Source organism: Dasypus novemcinctus, chromosome 2 (genome assembly GCF_030445035.2).
Source record: "Dasypus novemcinctus isolate mDasNov1 chromosome 2, mDasNov1.1.hap2, whole genome shotgun sequence".
NCBI lineage: Eukaryota > Metazoa > Chordata > Mammalia > Cingulata > Dasypodidae > Dasypus > Dasypus novemcinctus.
The window spans coordinates 136,334,433-136,362,068 of record NC_080674.1 but is presented as its reverse complement, the minus strand read 5'-3'; the positions used below and the strand labels follow the sequence as shown (position 1 = coordinate 136,362,068).

Sequence of the window (27,636 nt, the reverse complement as noted above, 5' to 3'; positions counted from 1 at the left end):
TCATTATTTTAGTTAGTTTTTATATATAGTGTGTGATAGCGGTCCTCTTTTTTTCTTTTGCAGATGGATATACAGTTCTCCCAGTACCATCTGTTGAAGAGACTATTCCTTCCCAATTAAGTGGACTTGGAAGCCTTGTCAAAAATCAATTGGTCATAGATGGGAGGATCTATTTCTGAACTGCCTACTCAATTCAATTTGCATATATGTGCTTGTGCCAGTACCATGCTATTTCAAAGTCAGGATGTGGGAGTCCTCCAATTTTGTTCTTTTTCAAGATGGTTTTGGTAATTGGGGGCCCCTTACCTTCCAAACAAATCTGATCACTGGCTTTTCCATTTTGGCAAAGTAGACTGTTGAATTTTTATTGGAATTGTGTTGAGTCTGTAAATAATTTGGGGTAGAATTAACTACTTAATGATATTTACTCTTCCAATTCATGAACACAGAGAGTCCTTCCATTTATTTAGTTCTCCTTTGATTTTTTAACAATGTTTTATAGTTTTCTGTGGACAAGTCTTTTGCATCCTTGGTTAATTTTTTCCGAGATATTTGATTCTTTTATCTGCTGTTGCAAGTGTAATTTTTTTCATCTCTTCCTCAGATTGCTCACTACTAGTATACAGAAATATTACTGATTTTTGAGTGTTGATCTTATACCCCACAACTGCTGAATTCATTTATTAGCTCTGCTCACTTTGTTACAGATGTTTGTCAGGACTTTCTATATACAGGATGATGTCATTTGCAAACAATGAAAATTTTACTTCCTCCTTTCCTAGATGGATGCTTCTTATTTATTTGTCTTACCTAACATTGAACTTCTAGTACAATGCTGAGGAGCAGTGGTGACAGTGGCATCCTCATCTTGTTCCAATTCTTAGACAGAAAGCTTTCAATTTTTCTCCATTGAGTATAAAGTTAGCTCATATATGTCCTTTATCACGTCAAGGAAGTTTCCTTCTAGTCCCATTTTTCTAAGAGTTTTTATCAAGAAAGGATGCTGGATTTTGTCAAACCCTTTTCTGTCAATTGGAATGATCATGTTTTTTTCCCCTTGATTTTATCATGGTGTATTACATTAATTGATGTTCTTATGGTGAATCATCCTTGCATACTTGGGATAAAACCTATTTGACATTGGTATATAATTTTTTTAATATGCTGTTGGATTTGATTTGCAAGTATTTTATTAAGGATTATTGCATCTATGTTCCTAAGAGAAATTGACCTGTAATTTTCTTTTCTTGTAATATCTTATCTAGCTTTGGTATTTGGGTGATGTTGGCCCCATAGAAGGAGTTAAGTAGTGTTCCCTCTTATTCAAATTTTGGAAGACTTTGAGTAGAACTGGTATTACTTCTTCTGGGAATTACTCAAAGAATTCACCAGAGAAGTCACCTGGTCCTGGGTTTTTCTTTCTTGGGAGGTTTCTGATTACTGACTCAATCTCTACCTGTAATTGGTTTGTTCAGATCCTCTATTTCTTCAAGATTTAGTCTAGGTTGTTTGTGTGTTTCTAGGAATCTGCCCCATTTCATCGAGGTTATCTAATTTGTTGGCATATGGTTGCTCATAGTATCCTCTTATGACCCTTTTTATATATGCAGATTCAATAGTAACCCTGCAACTTTTGGTATTAATTCTATTGTTTTTGTTTTTAATTTCGATTTCATTTATTTTATTTCTGTTCTCCCCTTCTACTTGCTTTGAGTTTAGTTTGCTGTTCATTCCCCAATCCCAAGGGACCTAGAATGACATCCACTCTGACAGCCCCAGGCTGAGAGGGAACCCAGATACCATGGGGCAGATGGAAGGAATTATTCTGTCCACAGCTGCAAACACTCCCCATTTTTGGGGATGGAACCTGTCCATCATCATCATTTTGTTGGTTATCAGGGCAAGTCTGAAGAACTGGAGAGCAGGAATTGTCTGCTGCTCTGCTGGGGTTCAGGGCTCTACTGGCATTTGAACAGTCCAAACACTTAAGTCTCTGAGAAATATATTTAACAGGGACATTAAAAATTATAAGCTCAAATTTAAAAAATAAAAGCATCATGAGTAGGGGAATTATACATGAATATAACTATGTTATATTGGGGAAATAGATTATCATATCTTCCCAGATAGGGTCCACTGAAACAGTGTTGATTTCTTAATGCTGTGTGCCTTGCCTCTGTTGTCCAGATATCCCAAGAGCCCTTGGGAGCACTCGTTTGAGGCTTTGTTTACTCTGACAAGTAGTGAAATCTGCCTGCATATCCTTAACCTCCGGAATGACCTCCTGATTCATTGTGAAATCTCTTAGCCATGAAACTATTTTTATTTCATGTTTCCCCCTTTTGATCAAGGTCTTTTTCCAAACATATTGCTGATTAATGCTTGGTAATAATCCCTCAGTGCCAGGGAAGGTCAATCTTGAGAATCATGGCTCATATCAGGAGGAAGTTAGTGAGTTTATTTGCAGAATTTGGCTTAGAAAGAGGTCACATTTGAGTAACGAAGAGGTTTTCAGGAGATAGCTAAGGCATTAGTTATAATCAGGCAAGGCTTCCTATTTACAGGAATAAGGTTCATACATATAGCATTAAAATCAAGGATTTGTCATATATGTCTATTTTCTTTTCTTAGGCATGGCTTATATATCCCATAGATTTTTGCCTTTTTATTATGAGAAAGTAGTAGGGCTTCCCCAGGAGAAGCACATTCATATCTCATGGAAGGTACAATTTTCCCCATATAGCACCCAACTATCAACATCCTGTACTAGTAATGGACCTTTTTATAGATGCTGCAAAACATTCTTATATTGGTATTCTTAACTCCAATTCTTGGCCACCCCAGAATTCACTGAGTTATACAGTCACCTGTTTTCTCCTCTAACTTTCCTTCTAGCCCTGAGGATGGGCCAAAACTTCCCCTTTCAACTACATTCACTCATACTTAAGCACTATTAATTACAATCACATTGCTGTGCCACCATCACCTCCAACCATTCCCAAACCATTACAATCAACCAAATTATAAATTCTACACAGATTAAGAATTGGCTCACCAATCTCTACTCTCCTCCTATCTTCCAGCAACCTATCTTCCAGACTCTACTTCCATGAGTCTCTTCACTATCCTTAGTTCATTTCAGTGAGATCATGCAATATTTGTCCTTTTGTGTCTGGCTAATTTCACTCAACATAAGGCCCTTGGGATTCAGCCAAGCTATCACATGTGCCAAAACTTCATTCCTTCTTACAGTTGAATAATATTCCATTGTACATGCATGCCATGTTTTGTTTTATCTATTCATCTGCTGGATATCTTTTTATTGTCTCCCTTTTCCTTTATCGCATCCTCCTTTTCTGTATAGTTGATTTTTCATGATATATCTGACTGGTCCCTTTCTCATTTCTGTTTCTGCATAATATTTAAATACTTCCTTTGTGGTTACCCGGCAGTTTATATTACACAACTTACATCTATAACCTACTAATTTGAACAGATACCAACTTAGTTTTAAGAGCATACACATTCTTTGCTTTTTCCCCTTTATGTTGTCTGTGTCCCACTTTACCACTTTATATCTTGCATGTCCATTATCAGCAAATATATATTTTCTTGTTCACTTGTATTCTGTTTCTTATCAGAACTAAAGAGTCAAGTTATAAATTAAGGAGACTGTATTACTTGGGTTTGCATTACCTTTATAGTTAACTTTACTAAGATCTTCATTTCTTCACACTACCCCAGTCTACTCTTTATTGTCTTTTCCTTTCAACCTGCAGAATTCCCTTTAGCAATTCTTATAGGGCTGGTCTTCTGTTAACCAACTCTCCTAATTTTTCTTTATCTGTGAATATTATAAATTCTCCCTCATTTTCGAAGTACAGTTTTGCTGGATAAAGAATTGTGGAATGGCAGCTTTTCTTTCAGTACCTTAAATATATATACCACTGCTTTCTCACCTCCATGGTTTCTAATGATAAATCAGTCCTCAGTCTTATTGAAGATCCCTTGTATGTGATGAATCCTTTTCCTTTTGCTGCTTTCAGAATTCTCTCTTTATCTTCGACATTTGACATTCAGACTAGAATGTGTCTTAGAGAAAACCTATTAGGATTTATTCTGTTTGGAATATGTTGTACTTCTTGGACAGTTGTAGTTTTGTTTTTCATAAGAGTTTAGAAATTTTTTACCATTATTTTCTCAATAGTCTTTCTGCTTCTTTTATTCTTCTGAGACCCACATGCCACATACAGTGTGTGTTGTGTGCTGTCACTCAAATCCCTGAGTCATTGGTTTTTCTTTTCTCTCTCTGTTCTTCTGACTGTATGATTTCAATCATCCTGCTTTCTAGATTACTGATTCTTTCTTCTGCCTGTTCAAACTTGCTGTTGTATGCCTCTAGTGTATATTTTTAAAGATTTACTTATTCCACCCCACCCCCCAAACTTCATTGTTTGCTGTTTGTGTCCATTCACTGTGCATTCTTCTGTGTCTGAGTCTCTTCTCTTTAGGCAGCACTGGGAACTGATGCTGGGACCTTCCAGAGTGGAAGGTAGGTGCTCAATCTCTTGCACCACCTCAGCTCCCTGGTCTGCTGCATCTCTTATTGTCTCTCCTCATTGTGTCATCTTGCTGTGCCAGCTCTCCACTCAAACCAGCTCACCACATGGGCCAGCACTTTTGTGGGCCAGCACTCTGCTCAGACCAGCTCACCTTCACCAGGAGGTCCCAGGAATTGAATCCTGGACCTCTCATATGATAGATGAGAGCCCAATCACTTGAGCCACATCCACTTCCTTCTATTGTATTTTAAATCATTATTATTGTGCCTTTCATCCCCATAATTTCTGCTAAGTTTCATTTTATACTTTCAAAATCTTCTTTATTCTCATACATTGTTTTCTTAATATTCTTTATCTCTCAATCCATATTCTCCTTCACCTACCTGAATTGCATTAAGAGATTTATTTTAGTTTCTTTGATTAGTTGTTCCAATTTCTGTGAATTTTCTTAAGTTTTAATTTGTTCCCTTGACTGAGTCGTATTTTCTTGTTTCTTGTTTGGCTTCCATTAAAATTGTTTGCTGAGGTATCAGCATCTGATTATTTTGATGAGTTAAGTCTAAAGGTTAGTTTCTCTCTCCTGTCTATGGTTTTATTGTTGACTTTGTGAAGGGTTTTCTTTGATGCTTGGTTCAATTTATTCCAGACTTTTAGAGAAGTCCATGTTTAATTGTTCAGGTTTTTTCAGCTCTTCTTCATCTGATCTTACTGTGTATATGTGATACAATTTTTAAGATTGTACTATTTGTGCAATTGTTTCACCTCCAGGAAAATCTTCCTTTCCTCTATTCCTTCTCTGGAGATCTTGACCTGTTCTGTTCTGAAGAATTTCTCTCTGCTCCTATTGTTTAAATTCTCTCCCTCACTCAGTTCCTTTTTGTTATACTTTTCAGTTCTGGGATCCTCCTGTTTCTCAGTATTTCAGTTTAATCCACTGCCCTCCTCCCCTGTCCCCTTTTCTGCTTCTCCTTTCATTCCCATTAGGATATCCCACCCTAGGGAGTCAGATGAGGTCCATGCAGAAAAGGTGGTCACTCCAGAATAGTCCACTTTGAATTTAGGTGGTCCAGCCAACAGAAACTGGGTTTGGTAAGTGCACCTGTTGCTAGTAGTTCTGCTACAATCTCTCTCTCTTTTTTATTTTACCCCTGGGGGCACTTTAGTATGCAACATGACATAGCAGCTCATGTTCTGTCCTGGGTCTCTGTGGACTTGGTTCTTTGTGCCTGAATACGCCTAAGGTTTGATCTTGTTGCCATGAGTAGCTCTATAATCTATGTTCATGGCAGGAGGAACCTGGGTAGCTCTGCTTCTATGCAATCCTCAAGCTGCACAGGACTGAGTGATGAGGAAGGGAATGGACCAGCATGTCCAGGATGGAAATTTTCTACCTGCTTTTGTAGTTTACTCTTTTTCCCTCTTTGTTTCATCATTTATGGATGTCTCTATTTCTTCCAAAGTTCTCAGCAAGTGAGATATGACATTTTATTAGCTAATTTTAATGAAAGACTTTCAGGGGATGCCTTATGCCATCATGTTGATAATATCATTCTTTACTATTATTTTTCATTCTGGTAAATCTATAAACTAATCCATCCCAGATAAGGGGAATTGAGCTATATAATCTGATATACTTAATATTCAATTTTCTCAAAATCTTTTCTTCTTATATATAGAACATATAATTCTGTCTGTCATATAAAGTCTACAGTTCTAACTGAATGAATGTTGCAGAACATACTCATTTTTGTTAATTATCAAAAATCAAAGAGCAAAGGCAAAGAATGTACTATATCAATGCTAAAGGTAAAAAAAAAGAGTATGAGATTTAATTTTATGAGATTTGAATATGAACACACATTTTTTTCTTCATTTTCTTCATTCACAAGGAGACCTTCATTATGTCATTTAACCAATCTGTGCTTATTTATTTATCTTTCTGAACACTGGAGAAACAAATGAGTTGCTTTTAGGATTAAGTAAGATATATGCTTGGATAGAATTTTTTAAAAAAGCAAACAGCAAAGAACACAGAGACATTTTGATGAACTAAATAATCAGATTGTCCATTAACATTGGGGGCTTAATATTAGCACCTTTTGTAAAAGAAAATGATCTTTCTGAAAATATATGTCAAAATTAGAAGGCCAACTCTACACATATGAGGGGAGACACTGAAATTTTAGCCCATAAAAGGTAATCAGTCCAGCTACTCTACCCCCAACTCTTTCCAAGGCAAACCAGTGGCCAGCATCCCTTCAATATGCAAGATACAAAACTAGGAAACTTACATGTTTGGGCAAAACAAAACTACTCTCAATTTGAGCATTTATTTCCAGTATTATAATCAAGTATTTTTTAAAAAGTTAAGTGGTTCAGTGAAAGCCATGGAAGTAAGCACTTCCCCCCAACTCCAGCATAGGCGCCTAACCACAGAATCCCCCTCCCACCCCTCTATTCAGCCCACTTAGAGAGTGGATAAAACAGTAAGAGAATGTGAATGGCTCTGGATTATCCAAACACAGCAGATGGGATGCCTAGAATTTCTTTCTTCACTGTCTTTCCTCTTTTCTGGTTCTTCCATTATACCTTAGATTGTGGGAACTACAGAGAATTGTCCCCACCTGTCAAAATAAGCCAAAAAGGCCACCTCTTCAAGTGTTCCACTTAGGAAAAATTTGGTTTCTGTGACTCAAAACAAAGGACACCAAATGATACAGGAAAATGCATCCCCCTGTGGTTTAGCATATTCAGAGTCTGAATATAATTAAAGATGAGACACAAGTTGGAGATGAGGAATGGTCAAGAGTGGCTGGCATTTTTGTTTTAAGTAGATATATCCAAGTATATTTAGCATTTCTATGCCATTGGAGGCTATAGAAAGTCAAATCTATCTTAGGGACACCAAGTCTGGTTATACAGGTTGTGCACTGGACAATTCTAGATTCACTTTTACATACATAACAGTGTGAATAGCTCCCTCTACTGTTGGATAGTGTACAACCTATACAACTGGATGTTGTGAGACTCATTAAGTACCTCATATGCCAAACACTGAGTAAGGGAATGAAAACAAGGATAAATAAGACAGGCTTCTACTCTGAAGGCAAAAAAGAGAATGACATACAATCACTTCTGTAATGTGATAAGGTCCCCAGGAGCAGTGGGGAAGAAGTCTGGGGAATTCCATTAAATAATGGATAGTTCTATTTTGCAGTCGCCTTTGCCAGCAAACAAGTGAAGAAACACCCAAAACAGATGATCTTGAATAATATGGTAATTCAGAAAATTAAAGAACCACATAAAGTCAAATCTTTACCTTTGGGCCAAGAATCAATGAGAGTAAAGTATATTCAGATGTAGAGGGAAAGGGATTTTATGTGTTTTTTTTTCAACCTCCAATACATTGCATCATAATGCATGAGGCTACAACATGACTGATTTACATAATGTGAAACTAGGGACTTCATCTGTAACTAAACAGCATGATAAAACTATGACAAATGCACTGCTTATTGTCAAGAGTGCTTAGAGTCCTCCACAATTTCTGGTCAATCTGCAAACAAATGAATAAAGCACATTATTTCAAAGCACATAAGTTCTTTTATCTAAAAGCACTGGAAGTATCTCTGACTAAAATTGAGGAAAAAATTGTCAGCAGCATGTGAAAACCTTATATAAGACTATAATTCTTAACATTCAGTTGTTCAATTGTCAGCTTCTTTCCAGAGGACCAACATTATGAATTCTTAATTTCACAATATTCCAAGACTTTTTTGGTGGGGGGGAAGACAGAGATTTGTTTGCTGACTGAGACCTATGCTCATGTGGATTCAAATTCTCTCATTTTTAGCTCATGTTGGCTCGGGGCACCTGAAGTCTGCATCATTGAGTTCATTTTGTGAGTTTATGGAAATGATACTCTTAGACTTTGGCAACTGAAAAGACCAATAAATTCTACTTAGGTTCTGATTTATATCGAAAAAATGAAATGTAGCCCTTAATTTCCAAGAATGAAGATGCATCTGAGAATAAGTCTCACTGCAGAGTTTTATAGTGCCCTAGGAGATACCTATAAATGATTCATTGAAAAATTATTCTGTGATTTGTATTAAATCAAGATATTTCTGCCATCTCAATATTTTATTAAATTTTCTATCTTACTTGCCAATGGTATCAGCTTGAAAACTAATGTTTAGAAGTATTGTACATATACCAAAACATTTCTGTAAATCTGAAAGGCAAAACAGTCATTAATACAATAAAATTTTAAATTGAAAAATATTTGCAATGGATATAGACTTATCCATTCTCCACACTTTCAAAGGGAAATCTGAAAACTAAGCTAAGAAATCAGAGTTGACAGAAGGAGATGTTTTGTGTTTTGTTACTATGAGCACTAGGTCAGCTTTAAACTATGTACTTCATTGTATCACACAGAACAATTTAACAAATATTTTAGAGCCGATAGGTCCTGAATTAAGAAAATATGTATTTTAGCTGAAACCAAAATTAATTCCTGAGAAAAAAAATTTTCCTACTAATGTGCTCATATAATATATTTAATAATAAACTAAGATGAACAGCCACCAGAAACAGGGCCTGGTTATGATTTTAGCAGTTTTGTATTGCTGCTATAAAAAATTAGCACAAACGTAGTGGTGCAAAACAATTGAAATATATCATCTTACAGCTCTAGAGGCCAGAAACTAAAAATGGGTATTATTGCGCTAAAATTAAGGTATTGTTCTTTCTGGAGGCTCTGGGATAAATTCTGTTCCTTTGCCTTTTCCAGCATGTAGAGGTTGCCTGCATTCTTTGGGTCATAGCCCCTCCGCATTCCTTGGCTATATAGCCCCTTCCTCCATGTTCAAGGCCAACAGCATAGCATCTTCCAACTTCTCTCTGACTCTGACTTTTTGGCCATAGGACTAAGGGAAATTTGGTACAGAAATATAGACTAAAGTCAGAAGATTTCATGTATAATTCAGAAAACAGAAACATATTTCTTATACCTCTTGCTTTTTACATACTATTCCCTCACTTAAATATTAGTATAAAAAATAAAATAGTAATTATTTTAATTGAGCATTTACTATAGTCAAGAACTTTTCTGAGTTCTATAAGAATACCATCTCTATTGGATCAGATATCCTGTGAATTAGGTATTATCAGACCCATTTTCTAGAACAAAAGCCTATGGATCAGTGAGGCATTGGCCCAGGTCACTGAGCTCATAAATGGACTAGCTAGAATTAAAACCTTTGCCCATCTGTCTGTCTTCAGTGTCCAATATTCTTTCCATCATACCATAAGTCTTTCATCACTAGACACTTCTTAAATTTCCATTCACGCTTCAACATTCCTTTGAATTTGAAATATTTTCTAACACAGCTTTCTGCATCTGATTTTGCTGTACTTTTTTCTAGATCTTATCATTGTCACCCATTTTATTTTCTTAAGATTTTTCTACCCATCAACCTACTTATTATTTAGAAAATACAAGCAAACAAGGGCTAAATTAACCTGAAAGAAAGAGGAATTTTCTTTGTAAACATTAGTATATTTGGCCATTTGAAAAAGTTAAGTGTTTTTTTCTTTTCTTTTTCTTTGGATCTGTAACTGCAGATCCAATAGACTAAGAAAATTTGGGAGGCAAGCTAGTCCAGTATGATTATACAAGGTAGGTTTACATTCTTTCAAACAAATAAAGCATTTCAAGTTTCAGTATTTCATTGAAATCCTCAGTGAAGTGATAGTGAAAATCTTAGGGCAAAGCAGGCAGACTCTACAGAATTGGAAAGTATACATTAGTAAATAATTTTTCACCGGATGTAGAGAGCTAACAGGGAAAAGAAAAGAATATTTTTCACAATTTCCTCATGCAAGAAATTTTACATGTCATTCTCTCATTTAAATTAAGCCATCCTAAAATGCAAGTGTTATTAGTATGATTTTAAAAATGAGCAAATAGGTATGTATGTAGGAAACATAATATGTTTAAGTTCATTTAGCAAAGAAGTGGAAGATCAAGTATCAGGCAGGTCTGGATTCCAGAGTTCATCTATTTTAACCTGCTCATAAAAATACTAATAGTAATATTTAGTATATTAAACTTTAACTCCATAAAAATTTCTCAATTATTAGAGATTATCTTCATCAATAATAAATAATTCTCAAGTGTGTCTAAGATAATCTGGGATGGGATAAAAATTTTATTAAAAAGGTGAAATTTAATCATGGGTTGACAAAACTGTCAATGTAAAAGCAGAGATAAAATAAGGATACAACAAAAGACATCTCTGATAGTGTATGAAAAAAATTTGCATAGGACTTTTTACAATGATCTATGTTTGGGAAAAAATATTGAACATTCACTATATGCCAGGTGTTATACAAGATGTAATTATGTTCTTTATCCTGTACTATTATCCTTGTTTTGTTGACTATAATGAGACTCAGAAACATTAATTAATCAGTAAAAGATCATCAACTGGTTACAGGAAAACACAGGTCATATCTATTGGATCATCAAATTTTATCAAGTTTTCCTACTGAGTCTCTCTCTGTCTTCATCAACAATGAAGTTTATGCAAGTATCTTTCTCACGAGCAACTGCAATAATCTTCTAAATAGATGATGGACATCAACTTTATTTTCCTACTAATTTCCATAATGCAGGGAGAGGGATCATAAGCTAATTATGTCAACACCTTGCATAAATATTTAAAATGGCTTTTTGCTGCTCTTAGATGAAGAAAAAATTATTACAGCATAAAAGGTCCTGCATAATCTGTGTTTCCTAATATTAATTGTAAATCATAATTTATAAATTATATAAATAATTTGCACTTAATAAAAGGCACACAATTTAAGTGAGCAGATATACAAACTCGTGTACTGAAAGCTATAGATTATTTGTATACATACATGTACATATATTTGTGTGTGTGTGTATATATATATATATATATAAAAAATCAACACAGAAATTCTCCTCATGCTCCCTTCAGTCAGTATCTGAAATAATTTCTATCAATATAGGTTAATTTTACCTGTTTTAGAGCTTCATATAAATGGAAGCACCCTTCTGATCTCTTTTTTTTAATCTAGCTTCTCTCATTCAGTGTAATGTTTTTGATAAGTTTCTGTGTTTTGCATTTATCAGTAGTTTCTACCATTTTATTAGTGAAGAGTGTTCAATTGCCTAAATATGCAACAATATATCCATTCACCAGATGGACAAGTAAGTTACTTCTAATTTTTGTAAATTATTAATAAAGCTGCCATAAACATTCAAATACAAGTTTTACTGTGAATACATGTTTTCATTGCTTCTTTTGTAAATACATAGATGCAGAATTGTTGGATTACACATTAAATGAATGTTTAACTATCAACTGATACAACAGTTTTCCAAAGTGGCTAAACCATTTTATAATTCTACCAACAATCAAGGAGTGTTCTACAGACTCACCATCATTGGGTGTTTTCGTTTTTAAGAATTGTAGGCATGCAAGTGGGTGCAGATATAATTCATATTTTCCTAATGATTAATGATGTTGAACATCTATACATGTGGAGATTCATATTTCTTATTTTTTATTATTGAGTTTCAAGAGTTTTATATATTTATATATGTAGCATTGATTCTTGCTATTCACGGTAGTTATATTCCATAAAATCACTGTGAACACTGACATAGCCAGTACTGAGTCATTGCCCAAGGGAAAATACAGAGTTAGATTACTCTGCACCTTTTTTCCTACCATTTTCATCAACCAATCAATACATAACTTTGTTATATGTGTTTCTGTTTAAAGACATCTTATTTAATATATATTGTTGATTCATTAAAATCAATCTCACAGCCAATAGCACTATAAGTCATGCCTGAATGATGCTTATCTAGCACATACATTTTCTCTGTAATGAACATCACAACCTTCTTGCACTTAAGAATACTAGACAGTAGTTCAGCACTGTGGTTGGGGGCTATTTAAGACAGAGAAACCATCAACAAAAGCACAAAAACGCAAAAATGTGTCACTATAGATACCACAAAAAACACACTTGTTTACGGTATGAGAGGTGAAACAAGAAGGCAGAGCATTGCCTTGTTCAACCTCAGCCAGGAATGTGCAAATCAGGCAACTCAAATATTTTATTACTCTGCATTTGTCCACAAATGACCATAAAAGTGTCGAGTATTGATCTGGAGGTTACAAATAAAATTTAGCATGTAGGTGAACTTGCAAATACAAAATCTGTGAATAATGAGAATTGACCATATATATGTGTGTACACACATAAACATATACATTCTAGAAACAAATTCTTTGTTAAATACACGTATTGCAACTATTTTCTCCAACTCTGGGTCTTGTCTTTTCTTTTTTATATCGCTGTCTTTTGAACAAGAGATGGCTTTAATTATAAGGAAATCCAAATTATCGGGGTTTTTCTTATCTTATTTTATTAGTGCTTTATTTGATATGCTATCAAAGAAATCATTGTCCTTTCCATGGTCATTAAGATTTTTTCTCTGTTCTTTCCCTAAAAGTTTTAGCTTTCATGTTAAAGTCTATGATCCATCATGAATTAATGTCAAACAACGTTATATAGAAGTTGAAATTCATTTTTTGTTTACTTAGGTATCCAAATGGTCAAGTACCATTTGATGAATACTCTACCTCTACATCACTAAATTATATTGTGACTTTTTTGAAAATGAATTAACCATATATGTGTGGATTTATGTCTAGATTTTTTTATTGTTTCATTGAAGTGAATGACTTTCTGTTAAAACCACACTGTCTTGGTTACTGAACTTCTATAGTAAGTTTTGAAATCAGATAGTCCAAGTACACCAAATTTGTTCCTTTTCAAAATTGCTTTGACTCTTCTAGTTCCTTTGCATTTGCATATAAATATTAGAATTAGCTTGTATTTCTACAACTAAAAGTCTTAAGTGATTTTGATTTGAACTATCTTGAATCTATAAAATACTTAGGAAAAATAGACATCTTTATAATATTGTCTTCCGAAGAATGAACTGCTTTGTACATCTTTAATTTTTCTCTATAGTTCTTAAAGGTCTCACACAAATTTTGTTAAAATTATTCTTAAGAGTTGTATCGTTTTGGAAGTTATTGTAAACATTTTCCAGTGTTCATTGCCAGCGTATATAAACAGAATTGAACTTGACTTTCCAAAATCCAGTTATAAATTCTAGCAAGTATTTTTTGCTAGATTTCTTAGGATTTACTCTGTGTTAAATCATATCAATAAGAAGAAAGACAGTTTTTCTTCTTTCTTTTCCCAATATTTATGTCTATCCTTTCATTTTCTTGCCTTAATATACTGGTTTGATCTTCAGTACAAGAGTGACTAGATTTGGTAAGGCGGTCATCCTCATCTTGCTTCTAGTCTTACAGAGAAAGCATCCAGGTTTCTGCCATAAATTTAATGTTAGCTGAAGATTTTCTATACATACTCTTTCTTCTATTAAGGAAACATCCTTAAAAAATTAATAATAATACTTGTTTGACAGGGTTTTTCGGTGTTTTCCATTGATATATTGGAGATATACCCTGTGTCCTGATCTGTAAGTCATTGATTTTCACCAAATTTGGAAAAATTTCTGCCATTTTTTTTTCCTAAATGCCATTTGGCTGTTCAGAAATCGTCACAACAAATCTAGTACACAAACTCTGGATTAAAAATGTTACAAGTGATGAATGGAATTAACAGCATTATCATCAAATTTGAAATGTCCTTTAATAGGTTTTGGGAAATTTACCTTGTTATAAGTATAGCTGCATCCACTGATGTCATGTCTTCTCCCCAGCTTGTTGACATCTCTAAATGTATATCATTTTTTTTGCCAAATTCTTCATGTTGCCACTTACAAAAACTCTCTAGCATTTTCTCTCCATGGTGCCCAATATATAGATCTGCCTACAAAAGGAGATATTTCACTTTAAGGCCAAATTATTCTCACACACACAAATGACTAAAAACTACTTGAATTATAAAAGCCGACTGCTGATCATGACAGCAATTAGAATCCAGAAGGTATTTAGTTTTGATTTAGCTTGAATTGAAAATCTTAAAACTTTGTGAAGGTGCAATGATTGCAAAGTCTGTTCAACGTTTTTCTGAAAAAGAAGATAGGTACAGTGGAGCTTTAAGAATGTGGAACTTTTAGACTTGAATAAATCATTGTTTCTGCAATTTAAATACAAAGGTTTTCAAAATGCCATTTAAACAGCCTGCCAAAATGATCACACAGAATATTCTTTATTTTAAGTGAACTGAAGATAAGAAGTTATAAAAGTACATTATTAAATAAGAAATTAAAAAGTGTCATTAAAACTGACTTTTAAAAATTACATTCTGGAAAGTTAATTTTTGCTATCAAGATCCTTGGAAACTACTAAGGACAATACAATTTTGGAATAAAACTGAGGTAGTAATGAAAACTAAAGACCAGATTTATGTATATTTTAAGTGTAGATATTTCCTAACATTTCCTTTACTCAAAAATATAAACTTTATTTTTCACCCACCTAATTGAATAAAAAACTTAAGACTTTCTTACTGGAGTTTCATGGAGCAGAATAAGCTTTATCACACGAAGATTGACCTGCACACCAAGACTCTTGTGTTGGAAAAGGTTAAAAACCTAAAAACAAAAATTAAAATTCTAAAATGAAACTGAAATCATCTTAATTTTTTAAAGCCCATACATGGGGAAAAGTTTCAATTTAAGTTGAGACCATTAGTAAAAACATTTTAAATTATTTAAAAATTAGCATAATAAGCAATACCTTAGCTAGTTCATTTTATATACTAAGAAATTTAAACCTAGAATTTTGTGAGATACAGCAACTTTCAGTAGTTAGGTATTTTGATGGGAAGGGGAGAGAAGGTTGAATCTTCTCATGATACTGCAATATAGGGATTTTAGTAATTAAGCCCTATTTTCCTGAGCCCACAAAAAATGCCAGTACCCTACTTTCTTCTGAGAAACAGTCCTGAAAACTTAACCTGCTATTTCCACCTCCCAATATATTCTGTTCTGGGTCTGGCTGCTCCATGGGAACAGTTTCTAAAGCTCCACTTTCAATGTTGCCCATGAAGAAAATCTCACAGGCTACTGCTGGCTTGATAGATTTAACCCATCAGTATGACAGGCTTTCCCAAAACATGGTGTGTAAAGCAATGCTAGAAAGCAAGGTAAGGTTTTAAGTGGTATCTTAATAGTTTAAAAATTAGTATTACATTTGTATTAGAAAATATGTAACTGACACATGAAACACATTACTTTACAGATAGTATTACTAAGAAGAGACCAGACTGGGTAAGCTACATTAATATTCCCTATGCAGAATACTGGTGGAGTGTTCAGGTAATATGGACAAAAATGATTGAAGTGTGGGAAACTGCCCACTAAAAAAGCAGCCACTTTTTACAATTTTCAATTATAACAAAATAGATTTATCCTTTAAGTCAGTGGTTCTTAATCTGCCTTATATTGCAACTGGAATTTTAAATGGACATTTGTATTTATTTGCCTTTTATTCCTATTTATTCCCCCCAGGAACCATACTTCACTACAACCTTCTAATACTGCCTTGAAGTAGGTTTACCCAACATAGCATGCAGTTAAGTCAGAGGATTCATTTAACAGTAACCATCTGTAAAATACTGGGTTTAAATTAGATTTCTACAGTCTATAAACTGTCTTCTGAAGCTAGCTACATGACATTAAGCTGTTAAAACATAGCTATCCGCTCTTAGGTTATACTCTGACACCCATTTTTACATTCTTATATAATTGATCAATGTCTTATCCCCCTCCATCTTTGTTCCACCTCATAATTAATCTATAAGGCTTTTGTTAGAGTCTGGCAAATACTGAATATTATGACACATCTGTGACTTTATATAAACAGACTTAAAAAAAGAGACTGAAGAAAGAACAAAGGAGGAGAGTAAAGAATAAGAGTTTTACCACATCCAAACTAAAAATGAGAGTTTTTGTTTTGTTTTGTTTACTTGATGTGAATCATTATTTTGATAGCTCTCTTGGAATAGTTCAATTTGGTATACCTAAAGTATTTTTAACTAATATTCAAAAAAAGAGAGAAAGGAATAGTAATGAGTTAATTTTTAAAAGAACTTCATTATAAATACTCACACATTTCTTCCTTAGAGTTTTCTTGAAAAAATTCCAAGTGCACGTTTAAAGTTTGCCTACCATATTTAAGATGGTTAGAATGAATCTCCTGGCTGCATCTGCTCCATGATAGGAAACCATTGCTGGGTCTGCAACCACTACAGTTTCTATGTTGTATTCTTGAGGTAACTTGTATGAATATCGTTTCCCTCTTCTACTTTCTGATATTTTTTTAGATCTAGGTCTTCCTTTATCTGCAACAGAGAAATAGATTTTTAAATCCACATCCATCTTAGCAAAGTGAATAATATTAAACATTCCTTTTTTCAGTAAACTAAAAAAAATTTACTTAGCACCAACATGTGCTGATGATGGAACAATAAGCAGGAACAAACAAGTTCCCTGCACACACGGAATTTATAAGGACATTTGGCTTTGGAACATGGCTTTATAATCAGATAGATCTGACTTCTACTATTTATCAGCTCTATCATTTAGGGAAACTACTATCACCCACTCAGTCTTAGTTTCACCTTCCATAAAATGGATAATAATACCTATTTTTTAGAGTTGTTGATGGTTTATAACAAGATCACATTAGCAAAATTTCTAGTACAGGGCTTTATACAAACAAAAATTCAATAAATAAGAGACACTACCCCTTCTTTTTAAAGTCAGTGATGCCATAAAGGTTTACTTGCAAGTGCTTCAACTGACTTCCACATACATCCTAATTTCAGGTAAATACCCCTACCTAGTAAGTCATTATGGATGGGTTACAATGAATTCGTCTTGCATTCAATCTGGATCATGTACAAGTTATGGCCTTAGGTTAATAAAGATTTCTCAGACAGGGCCAAATAAATGCAGTAATCATAAATAAAAATGCTTATATAAATTTGACTGCATAAAAATTAATAACTTCATTTATCAAAACATGACACTAGCAGAGTGCAAATCATGCCACAAAGTGGACAAAAGTATTTGCAATACTTTTTCAGAATAAAGAGCTACTCTAAATCAATCACAAATAACCCTGTGGGCAAAATAGGCAAAGAATTTAAATAGGCATTTCTCACAGAAAAAGAATATCCAAATAGATAATTAGCATATGAGAAGGTACTTAATCTCATTAGTATTTTGGGAAATGCAAATTAAAACCACAATAAATCAAATGAATTATAATTCCAAGAATGACTAAAATTAAAGGGACTGACTAAACCAAGTTATAATGAGAATGTGGGGACAAGTAGAAGTTCCATACACCACTGCTGGGTATTTATATTGTGATAAACACTTTGAAACAGTGTTCAAAAATACATATGCATACCCGAGATCAACAATTTTGCTCTTAAATATATAACCATCAGAAATGCAAACATTTGTGTATCAAATTATACAGATTTTTCATAGCAGCACTATTCTTAAACTGTCATCAAAAGTGTAATAGATAAAGTTGTTCCCTATACGTACTATTCAGAATAAAATGAACCAACTACTGTAACATGCAAAATATGGATGTATATCAAATACATGGAGTTGAACAAAAGATTCCAAATGTAAAACAATACATAGCATATGCTTTTGTTCCTAGAAATATCAGAAGCTTGGAAGAGTAATACGTGACGTTAGAAGTAAGGATAGTAAATATCTTGGAGAGATGTTAGAGCCCAGGAGTGTGCACAAGGAGGACTCTTGCGGTGCTGGTATGTTCTGTATTCTGATCTGGGTGGTGGCTGCATGGTTATGTTCATGTGGGGAAAATCCAACAATTGCATTCATCACCTGTACACTCTTCTGTATATATGTTGTGTTTCAACAATGAATTTATAGTTTTAACAACCTTATTTACCTAACATAAAGTACACTGATTTTGACTGTACACTTCAATTAGATTTAATAAATTCATACATTTTTGCAACCATCACCACATTGTTAGGTCAGCTATCATTTGTCCCTCTCCTGGCCATCTACCAAAATTTCACTGACGTCTCTCAACTTCTGTCATGTCCTTTTCCAAATATGTTGTACTTATGAGAAGATCTCTTTTACATTTCTTTACTATATTTTTGGTGGAGTCTCTGGAAGTATGGAGATAAACATGTGTTAAATTATTGATGTTTTCCTGGAAGTATCTAACTTTGTTTTCAATACCAAGGATATGTATTCTCAGAAATCTTACTCATCTTCTTGGCTTCTGATAAATTCCTTTTCTTGAGTCTTTTTTCAGGTATCTTGGCTTTGGCTTGCCAATTTAATTTAATTTTATTATATTTTGCTAACCACATATTCCACCTTGCTTGACACTTTATTTCTTTGCATGGTTCAAGGATTAATTAATCTCTTGGATTTTTAACCTACTAGTTGTTTTCTATTACTAGGTCTGAGATCTAAAATGAATCAAACTGCACAAAGCATCGCTGTCAACTTTCCTGGTCTCAGCTATACCCATAATTTACTGTTTCTCATTTTTCTGTCCCTGAAATATTAAAATCTATTAGCTAACAAAGTTTTACCCAAATATCACACAGAGTATCAGTCCAGTTAACCAAAATGTTATAAAAACAAATGCAAATGTTATTTTTAATAAAAATATACATTATATCATAAAACACAGTTGTGTGAAAGGACAAAAATAACTCACAAGTAGTCATCTGAAACAGAATCAGTATTGTTAAAAGTAAACTTTATGGATCCAGATTTAGTATAAGCAGTTAAACAATACTAAAGACCTTGCCAAAGGACAAAATAAGAAACCAGTTTTATTTGCATCTTGAGATTCATGACAGGATCTAATTTTGTAGTTTTTTTCCTAATTGTGATCTCAATCCTACCTACAGATATATTAGTGTCTTATGATATAAATTTACGATAAATACTGAGAAGGGAACATTCCTGTAAGCATATAAAAGAGATTCATCTTGGCAGGGTCAATACATAATAACTGATCATGAGAAATAAATATATATATCCATTCCTGGATATATATATATCCATTCCTGGCAGCTCTCCAAGATGAATATGTCGTGACCTTGAAAGGAAATGAGCAACTCTGAACAATATCTAACGCATATTCATCAAGTGTAACAGTGATAGCTTGTCACCACTGTAAACTTCTATCAAGCAAATGAGTTTAATGTGGATGCATTCAAGAGCTAAAAAGTGGTACCTCTTTCTGCTTGGATACTTTTTCCACATTCTATCTTATTTTCTCTCAGTTATTCCCTTTACACCCATATAGTCTAAGTAAGATGCTATAGCAGAGACTACTAATTGTTCAGCAATAGCCATTCTCCCTTTCTTGCCTTTAGTAACAGAGCTCCCTCCCCCTGTCCCCTAGTTTTAGTTAGTTGTGTAGCTACATATCCATAACCATTTCTCAGTTAATGTTCAGTTAAATGTGACTGTTGAATAAGTACTGAAAAATTGAGTACGAGCAGAATTGGCATGCACAATCTCTGGGACACTCTTGAAAGGAATATTCCTTACCCTTTACTTTCTCTCTTTCCTTAACCTCATAAGTTAGAATCCAGACAAAGTGTAGTGAGCTAAGGCGGACAATGCAGAAGATAACACTTTGCGGAGAGGGCAAAACAATAAGATATAAGAACATTTGAGACTAGACTTAACCTTTTTGGCTCACATCTCCACTCTCAGAAATTTAGGATGCTGTGTCCTAAGGCTGTCATAATTCTTACCCCATTATGATACAACTGGTGATTTACCAGTATGTCTAAGATGATGAACTAGTCACATCTTGAAAATAGGAGCTCTACATCACTTGGCTCTACATCCTCAGGAGGTGACTGCCATACTTAGGTTGGCAATAAAGAAGCTAAGGTTCAAAGGTTAACAGAATTGCATGGGATAAAAAGCGGGACCTGAGACTGGAGCTGGGACTTGATGCCAGGGCCTCTAACTCTCAGCCATGTCTCCTCCTCTACATTATCATTTAATAAAAGGACATATCAAAGTCACTACAAAATATAAAGGGTCCTGTTTGGAAAACATAATAATGTAATAGTACATATAAACATAATATACCTAAGGCATTAAATGATGAAATTGAATAATGCAGAGACCAAATGGAAGACAAGTAAACTTTAAGATTCCATTTGCAAATACAAAGACTACATTACCCAAATGAGATTCATATCATTAATATTTTAATGCATTGACCTAAAGTAAGAAGTGAAGAGCTACAGTCTGAAATACCAGCAAAAGTAAAGGAGTATTTTATTTTAGGAATTACCAATTTTAAAATTCAAAAATATTCTGGACACTTAAAAAACATCTGAAAAATAGGTAAGCTGAGCACAGCATCAAGCTGATGGCTTAGTACTCTAGGCATGTATATGTAAGTTCCTGAACTAAGAAGGTCAACACTAATCTATAACAGTCATGTCAAAAGCAAAAACATTTTTCTGAAATTTCATGAACAATGTTTGCAAAACCATGAATCATACATTTGTGCTTTTTCAGCCTATTAAAATTAGTTATTTTCTAGAAAGCTTTCCTCCATGCATAGCAGCATGCAAAGCCTGCTTTGTGTCATCAGTGTATGTGTATCACAGCTGGAACTTACTATGGTTTGAAAGCTGGAAAAATGCAGATTTTCAGTATAACTCAAACAAAAGCAATCTCCTAAGTGAACTAAATCCAAGTTGATTTTTTTTATCATTACACAATATAAAAGCTTTTCTTTTGCTCATTCATAATGCTTTGACTTACGTTCAGCTGTCTTTATCTCCTTTATGTCTACAGCTCTTAGAAGAGAGAGAGATGTGTCATATTTAACTTGGCCTAATAAAGAACATTGAATAGTGTAGCACAGCGATGGGCTCAACCACTTTTGAAGATGATGCCAATGTAGACTCATATCATGAGTTTTCACAATAAAAAATAAAAGACCTAGATTAATTTGAAATAATTATTTTAAACAGAAATGTATCATAATTCTTCCTGAATTTGAACACCCTAGATAACTGATGATGTGAACATCCTACAGGCCTCTGCAAATAACTACTTGTTTTCATAATTCATGTGCATAAACCATGTTCAAATACCATAACCAATATTAAAATTGAAATCTCCACACTAATTACATTAACATGATTTTAAATCTGCAACTCCAATTTTAAAGTCCTTACGAACACCAGAAATACTTCAATTAAAATCATATTTCCTCAGACTGTATTTGGAACTATTTCTAAAATCAGTGAACATTCACAATGATGTCTGGAGTAAGTGTCCAATTTTTTTTTCCTTGGGAAATTTCTTTTTCTTTCTGAATGTTGATTATGACTTTAAATCTTTCAGACTTTCAGAACTTGTATAACAAAAATCATTCACTGTCCTTACCTTCCTTGGAAATGCCACAGACCTCTGCCTAAAGGAAGTAAGGAAGTACACAAAATGGTCATCTTCCTTATATTTCTGTGAAGAATTGGCAGACAAATAGAAACAGGGATTTAAGGGTTAGGAATGTGAATAAGCCTCTCAAATCCCGGACTCAAAAGACTCGGATACTGAAAATAAAAATCTAAGATAGAATTCTTCTTTCTCCTTTCTTTTCCTTTGCTAATTTTCACCTCCAAAATATGTCTACTGTGGGTCAAAAAGAGAAAAAGGAGGAGGAAAAGGAGGAGGAGGAGGGGAAGGGAAGGTGGGGAAGGAAAGAAACAGCAGCAGCTGCTGCTTATTCCAGTTAAAATAAAGAGATAGCTACGATGTTCTCATCGCGGTAGACTAAAATAAGGCTGTGATCTCACAGTATTCAGTTACAGGAGACCTGGAATGCTCTTAGTGTCATTTTTATTCTAGTGAAATGAACAGTATCCCGTTAGGCACAGGTCAAAGTTCAAGAAAGGCATGAAACATGGCATATTTAATCTCTGTAGTCCTTCATAGTTTCCACCTTGGGGTACTGAAACATATTGCTTCATGGAACATTAAAAGAAAAATCTAAAATTAATCAAATAAACTGTCATTAACCAGAAATAATTTCACATGAAAGAAGATGAAGATAAGAAAGAGTGAGAAAAAGAGAATTTTTTAAAGGCTCCCACTCACTTTGCAAATTCAGTTAAGTCCTTTCTGAAGAAGGCATTACCTGAAATGATACCACAGTAAGGACTGTGAGGTGCTGGCTTCTCTGGGACTTTTTCCTCCATGGACCTTTTCTGCCTATACACTCGGTGTGGGTGGCCCGTTATGGCCATTGTATCATTGAGTGGCTCAATAAATATGAAATCTTCATTGAGCTGTATAAATCCCATCTGGAATACATAACATGAAAACATAGGTAAGAAATAGCAATTAAAGAGATAGCTTTCTAAGTTCCCTTACTCACACACACTCTCTCCTTCACATGTGCATGGTATTTCACTGAAGATTTTTTGGCAACCCCAATTGTAAGGTAACTGCTATCCATTTTATTACTTCATCTTTATGTACTTTATTACACTAGTATAAAATTCATTTAGTTAGTTTTAGCCTGTGTGGGTAGGAGGCTAGATGCCAGCAACAGATGCACAATAAAAATTCTGGAATTTTAAAGGCTCCTTTTGGGAGAGTCACAGGGTCACTTACATGTACAACATGTACAAAAAGTGCGATACAATTTTTAATTGCATATATCGCATTGTCTAACTTTTTGACAATCATTATTTAGTAAAGTAATTCACATAATATATCAAGGCAAGTATAGGAGAAATAGCATTGAAGTTAATAAACTATTCTAGAGCCTTCTAAATTAAGAACATTGAACAATAAATTAGAATAAAAATGAAATATCATTTCTTTAAACAAGTTTCATTTCATATGGTGCCATGGTTTTAAAGTCAGCCATTTGTGGAAAGAAGGTTAAAATATACTTATGATGAATAAAAAGAAATATAGCAAGCAGGTATCTGGGTAAGCCTATTAGATTTTTCATCTTTTTCTTAGAATAGAAATTTGCATTATAACTAGGAAAGTGTTCTACATGAGAAAATACTGTATGACTTCAATTTTTTATACATTTTTATCACTTTTCTATTATAATTCATATATATAAATGTTATATATTTGATTATTCCACGTTATATCTTTAGTAAATATTTGTGAAGAAAGTATTTGCTGAAATCTGCTTTATTCACACCCAATCTGCTAATATCAAAGTTATTATCTTTGCATTAACCATATACAAATTATATATGGGTCATTTTATTTTGATTCACATATAATTAGCACAATAGTTATATAACTATTTCTTCAGATACAGTAAAATTCTCCTTAACTGCAAAATTAAGAAAAAAAATCTACCCAGAAAAAAAGCATTTCTCCCAGAAATACAGAAGTTTTTTATTTTGTTTTGATTATTAGAATGTATCATATCTTCGATACAGAAAAAACAGGTGATTGCTTACGTTCTATATCATTTTATTCTGTACAGATTTGACATTATAAGACAATTTAAAATTAAATATGAGTCCTCATTAATTTCATTTTCTGGACTATTTATATGACTAATAAAATAAGCAGCTCCACTCCCCCGTCTCCCTTTTCTCTTCCCCTCTACCTCCCTTCCCTCTTTCCTCTCTCTCTCTCTCCCTCTCTCTATTGCTCTCTTTCACACACAAACACATTTTGTTTCTTTCAAAATCTGAAATTAGCTTGACTTCTAACATAATTACATGATCCAGGAATGTTTCCCTTTGGCCTACTTTTATGGTAAAAAGGGAAATTTTAAATGTAAAAATATTAAATAATGGTCTTTAAAGATATAGCACATCTAGACATGGATTAGGATAGACGGTGTCACATTATATATCATTGGTTCAGACTGTAAAGATATAGAAATACTCTATTGCTGTCTTATATATTAGTGTAATTCTGAGATTCACTCAGCATTCAAGGCCACTAATAAAACTGACAGTGTGGGTGAAGATTAAGATAATAATTTTCATGGTACTTGGTTAGAACATGTCAAGCAAACATGCTCAGTTTACCTAAATCATAAATTTGGATCTTCTGATATCTACTATTTATAACCTTTCAACAGGTTATAAATATTGGTAGATTTATAATGATAAATCTTATAAAATGAAATTGCATCCTATCATATAAATTTTAACGACCAAGAACAGATTCTGGATTTAATTATTTGGATTCATAATTGACCACTATTAACTATGAGAAAGTTACAGTACTTTTATCTATAAAACGTAATAGGGTTATTTGTGGGATTAATTTCTTAAAAGCATATGTTCTGCTCTTATCAGAGACCTTGACACTGCAGAGGTACTCAATAAATGTTGTATGTTAATTTTATTTTAATAATAAGGATTATTAAATATAAGCACCCAGCCAGGAACAAATAAACATCTGAATATGAACTGGTAAACATACATAATCCAAGAATTAAATTGTATTCATCTTTGTTTCCCCATATTTGAATATTAGGTATTCTCTGAAATAAAAATGGGATTTTTTGGTTAGGATTTGGGAGCCTCTTCACAACACAGAATAATATGTTATGTTAGGATATTAATTTTATCTATAAGCATTTTTAAAAACAAGGCCTCTTTTAGAAAAGAACAATCACTGGCATAATGATAAGTGGGGTTTCATTCATTCAACACGTATTTACTGTTTGACCACCATGTGCCAGACTCAGTTCGTGGGCATATTTAGCACTAAATGTCACAATGTGGACGTTCTGACTGAGACCAGAAAGTGTTCCATAAAGTACTGACTTATATTTAATCTAAATTGCAAAAAAAGTTGTGAGATTTCTGTGTCTCCACAAATGACTTACTTTTTCCATTAATAAAATAGATTGTTGTATCTGCACAGTGATTTGACAAACCCATGTAAGAACATGGGCTCCAAAATAACTTTTGCACAAGTGTCCCTATGTTTGACAATCCACAACTAGGAAGCATTTTCTTTAGTACAAATATTGTCCTTTAGGTTTTAAAATGGCCAATTTCAAGGAAAGAAAATATTGCACAATTAATGTGGCACAACACATTATCTAAACTAAATGCAAACGATTAGTGCTTTCCTCCCAGATTTTTTTTTTTTTTATGTTTTTCAAAATGATTTTAACTATATCAAGAAGTTTCAGGTCAATATCTGGAAATGAAATTAATAGTTGTTTCTTACCTTATTTCTGCCATCATATGCATTTTGTTATACAGTGGAATCTGTTCGTCTTTTATATTTTATTCTTTGAATTGACAATTTAGCAAGAACTTCAGTATTTTGCAATTTACCACTGCTTATATGAAAATAAACTATTACTCATTTCTTTTCTTATTGGCTCCAATATTGTATTTTTATCTATTTAGTTGCCTCTGCTTTTTAAAACACTGATCAACAGAGATCTCCATGTAGGTGTACTGACATTGCCACCAACTTCTCATTATAACATGAAACTTGGTATGGTCTGGGTGCAAGAATGACTATTAATAGTAGCATCAATTCACCAAATACAGATTGTTAATTTTTTTTCAAATTCAAATTAACTATGGCCTATTAAGTAAACAGATTCTAAAGTTATAATGCAAGTCTAACTAAAATAATTTAGATGGAACTGAAAGAGACTCTCTCCACTCTTGCTCTCACTTGCCCTGGGGCCCTATTTCACTTCCACTGCCTCACTTCCAGCTCAGTCACAGGACTGAGGTATTGTAACAGTTATCTCAAGTTTTCTCTTCATTATCCGATGCTCCTTTCTGGCAAACCTGAACCTTGGTTCCCTAGGTGAACGTGCAGGGGATTGGCTGAAGGGATGTCTGAGGCTCAATTGAACAAATATTTATTGACCACTCATTAAGTTCTGAGTATTTTAAAAGGCTGTGCTATACTCCCATTTAAAAATATGTATGTCACAAGAACTAAATACAGCTAAAGGACATAAGGAAGGTAACAGATAATTATGTTTTCAGAGTATGAGGAAATTCTTGGTGGTTAAGACTGGTGTAAGGTTGCTCCCTAAGAGAGGAAGCCTTACAAGTAAAGGCAAAATGAATGCAGAGCCCTGGCTTGAGCAGAAAATTGGGAAAACATAGCCAGTAAATGAAGATGAACCCATAGAATTAAGAACATCAACTGGTAAATTTCTTGATAAGGAAGAGAAAGTGAATGTTCCAAAAATCTTAGGATAATAAGTTTGCTGTCACACTAATAGTTGAATTAGAGAACTAGCGAGATACTGGAAGCAGCACATTTGTTTTATTTCTAAACAGTGGTAATAGAAGTTGTTGACAGGATCTGGCATAGGCAAATACTTGTAAAAAGATTTTAGGCAAAAAGACTACATGACCTGAATGTTCATGAAACTTTGGCTTTATTTTCTTAAGTATTTTCTTGCACAGTAATGTTAAAATGTACATCTCATTAAGTAAATAAAGTAATATATAGTTTAAAATGTTAGGGCTTGTCATCAATTATAATACAGTACTATGAATTTGTTTTATGCTTTATTCAAATAAAATATTTCAATATTGCTATAAATAGATGTGATTTCTCATGCATTACTGTATTTGTTATCTACATACAAATTTGTTAAAAAATACACATCTGAAACCATACCTATCCTTCTGTTTTGTCATTCTAAAACATACGTCTTGACTCAAACCTTTCAGTATTTCCTTTTTCTCCCCACGAGGATAAACTCCAAACCCTTAATGGAGATCTATAAGGATTTTTATGATGAACTCTCGCATATATCTCCAGTTTTTTGTGGCCAGGGATTAAAACACGGGACCTCATAGGTGGGAAGCCAGTGCGCAACCACTGAGCAATATTGGCTTTCATGAGTTTGTATTTTCATTTGTTTTGCTTGTTGTTTGTTTTTGTTTATTCAGGAAGCACCGGGAACTGAACATGGGATCTCCCATG

General features: G+C 33.6%; 1 protein-coding gene across 1 annotated transcript in view; it reads right to left on the bottom strand.

Annotated features, from left to right (window-relative positions):
* Positions 1-27,636, bottom strand: part of ADAMTS19 (ADAM metallopeptidase with thrombospondin type 1 motif 19) — a 283,954-nt gene that overhangs the window by 201,708 nt on the left and 54,610 nt on the right. Inside the window, exons 3-6 of the mRNA XM_004462171.5 lie at positions 22,859-23,024; positions 16,828-17,000; positions 15,166-15,249; positions 14,365-14,522 (exon numbers count right to left, since the gene is read on the bottom strand). Coding sequence (XP_004462228.1) covers positions 14,365-14,522; positions 15,166-15,249; positions 16,828-17,000; positions 22,859-23,024 — 581 coding nt within the window. The remainder of the gene's footprint in view (positions 1-14,364; positions 14,523-15,165; positions 15,250-16,827; positions 17,001-22,858; positions 23,025-27,636) is intronic.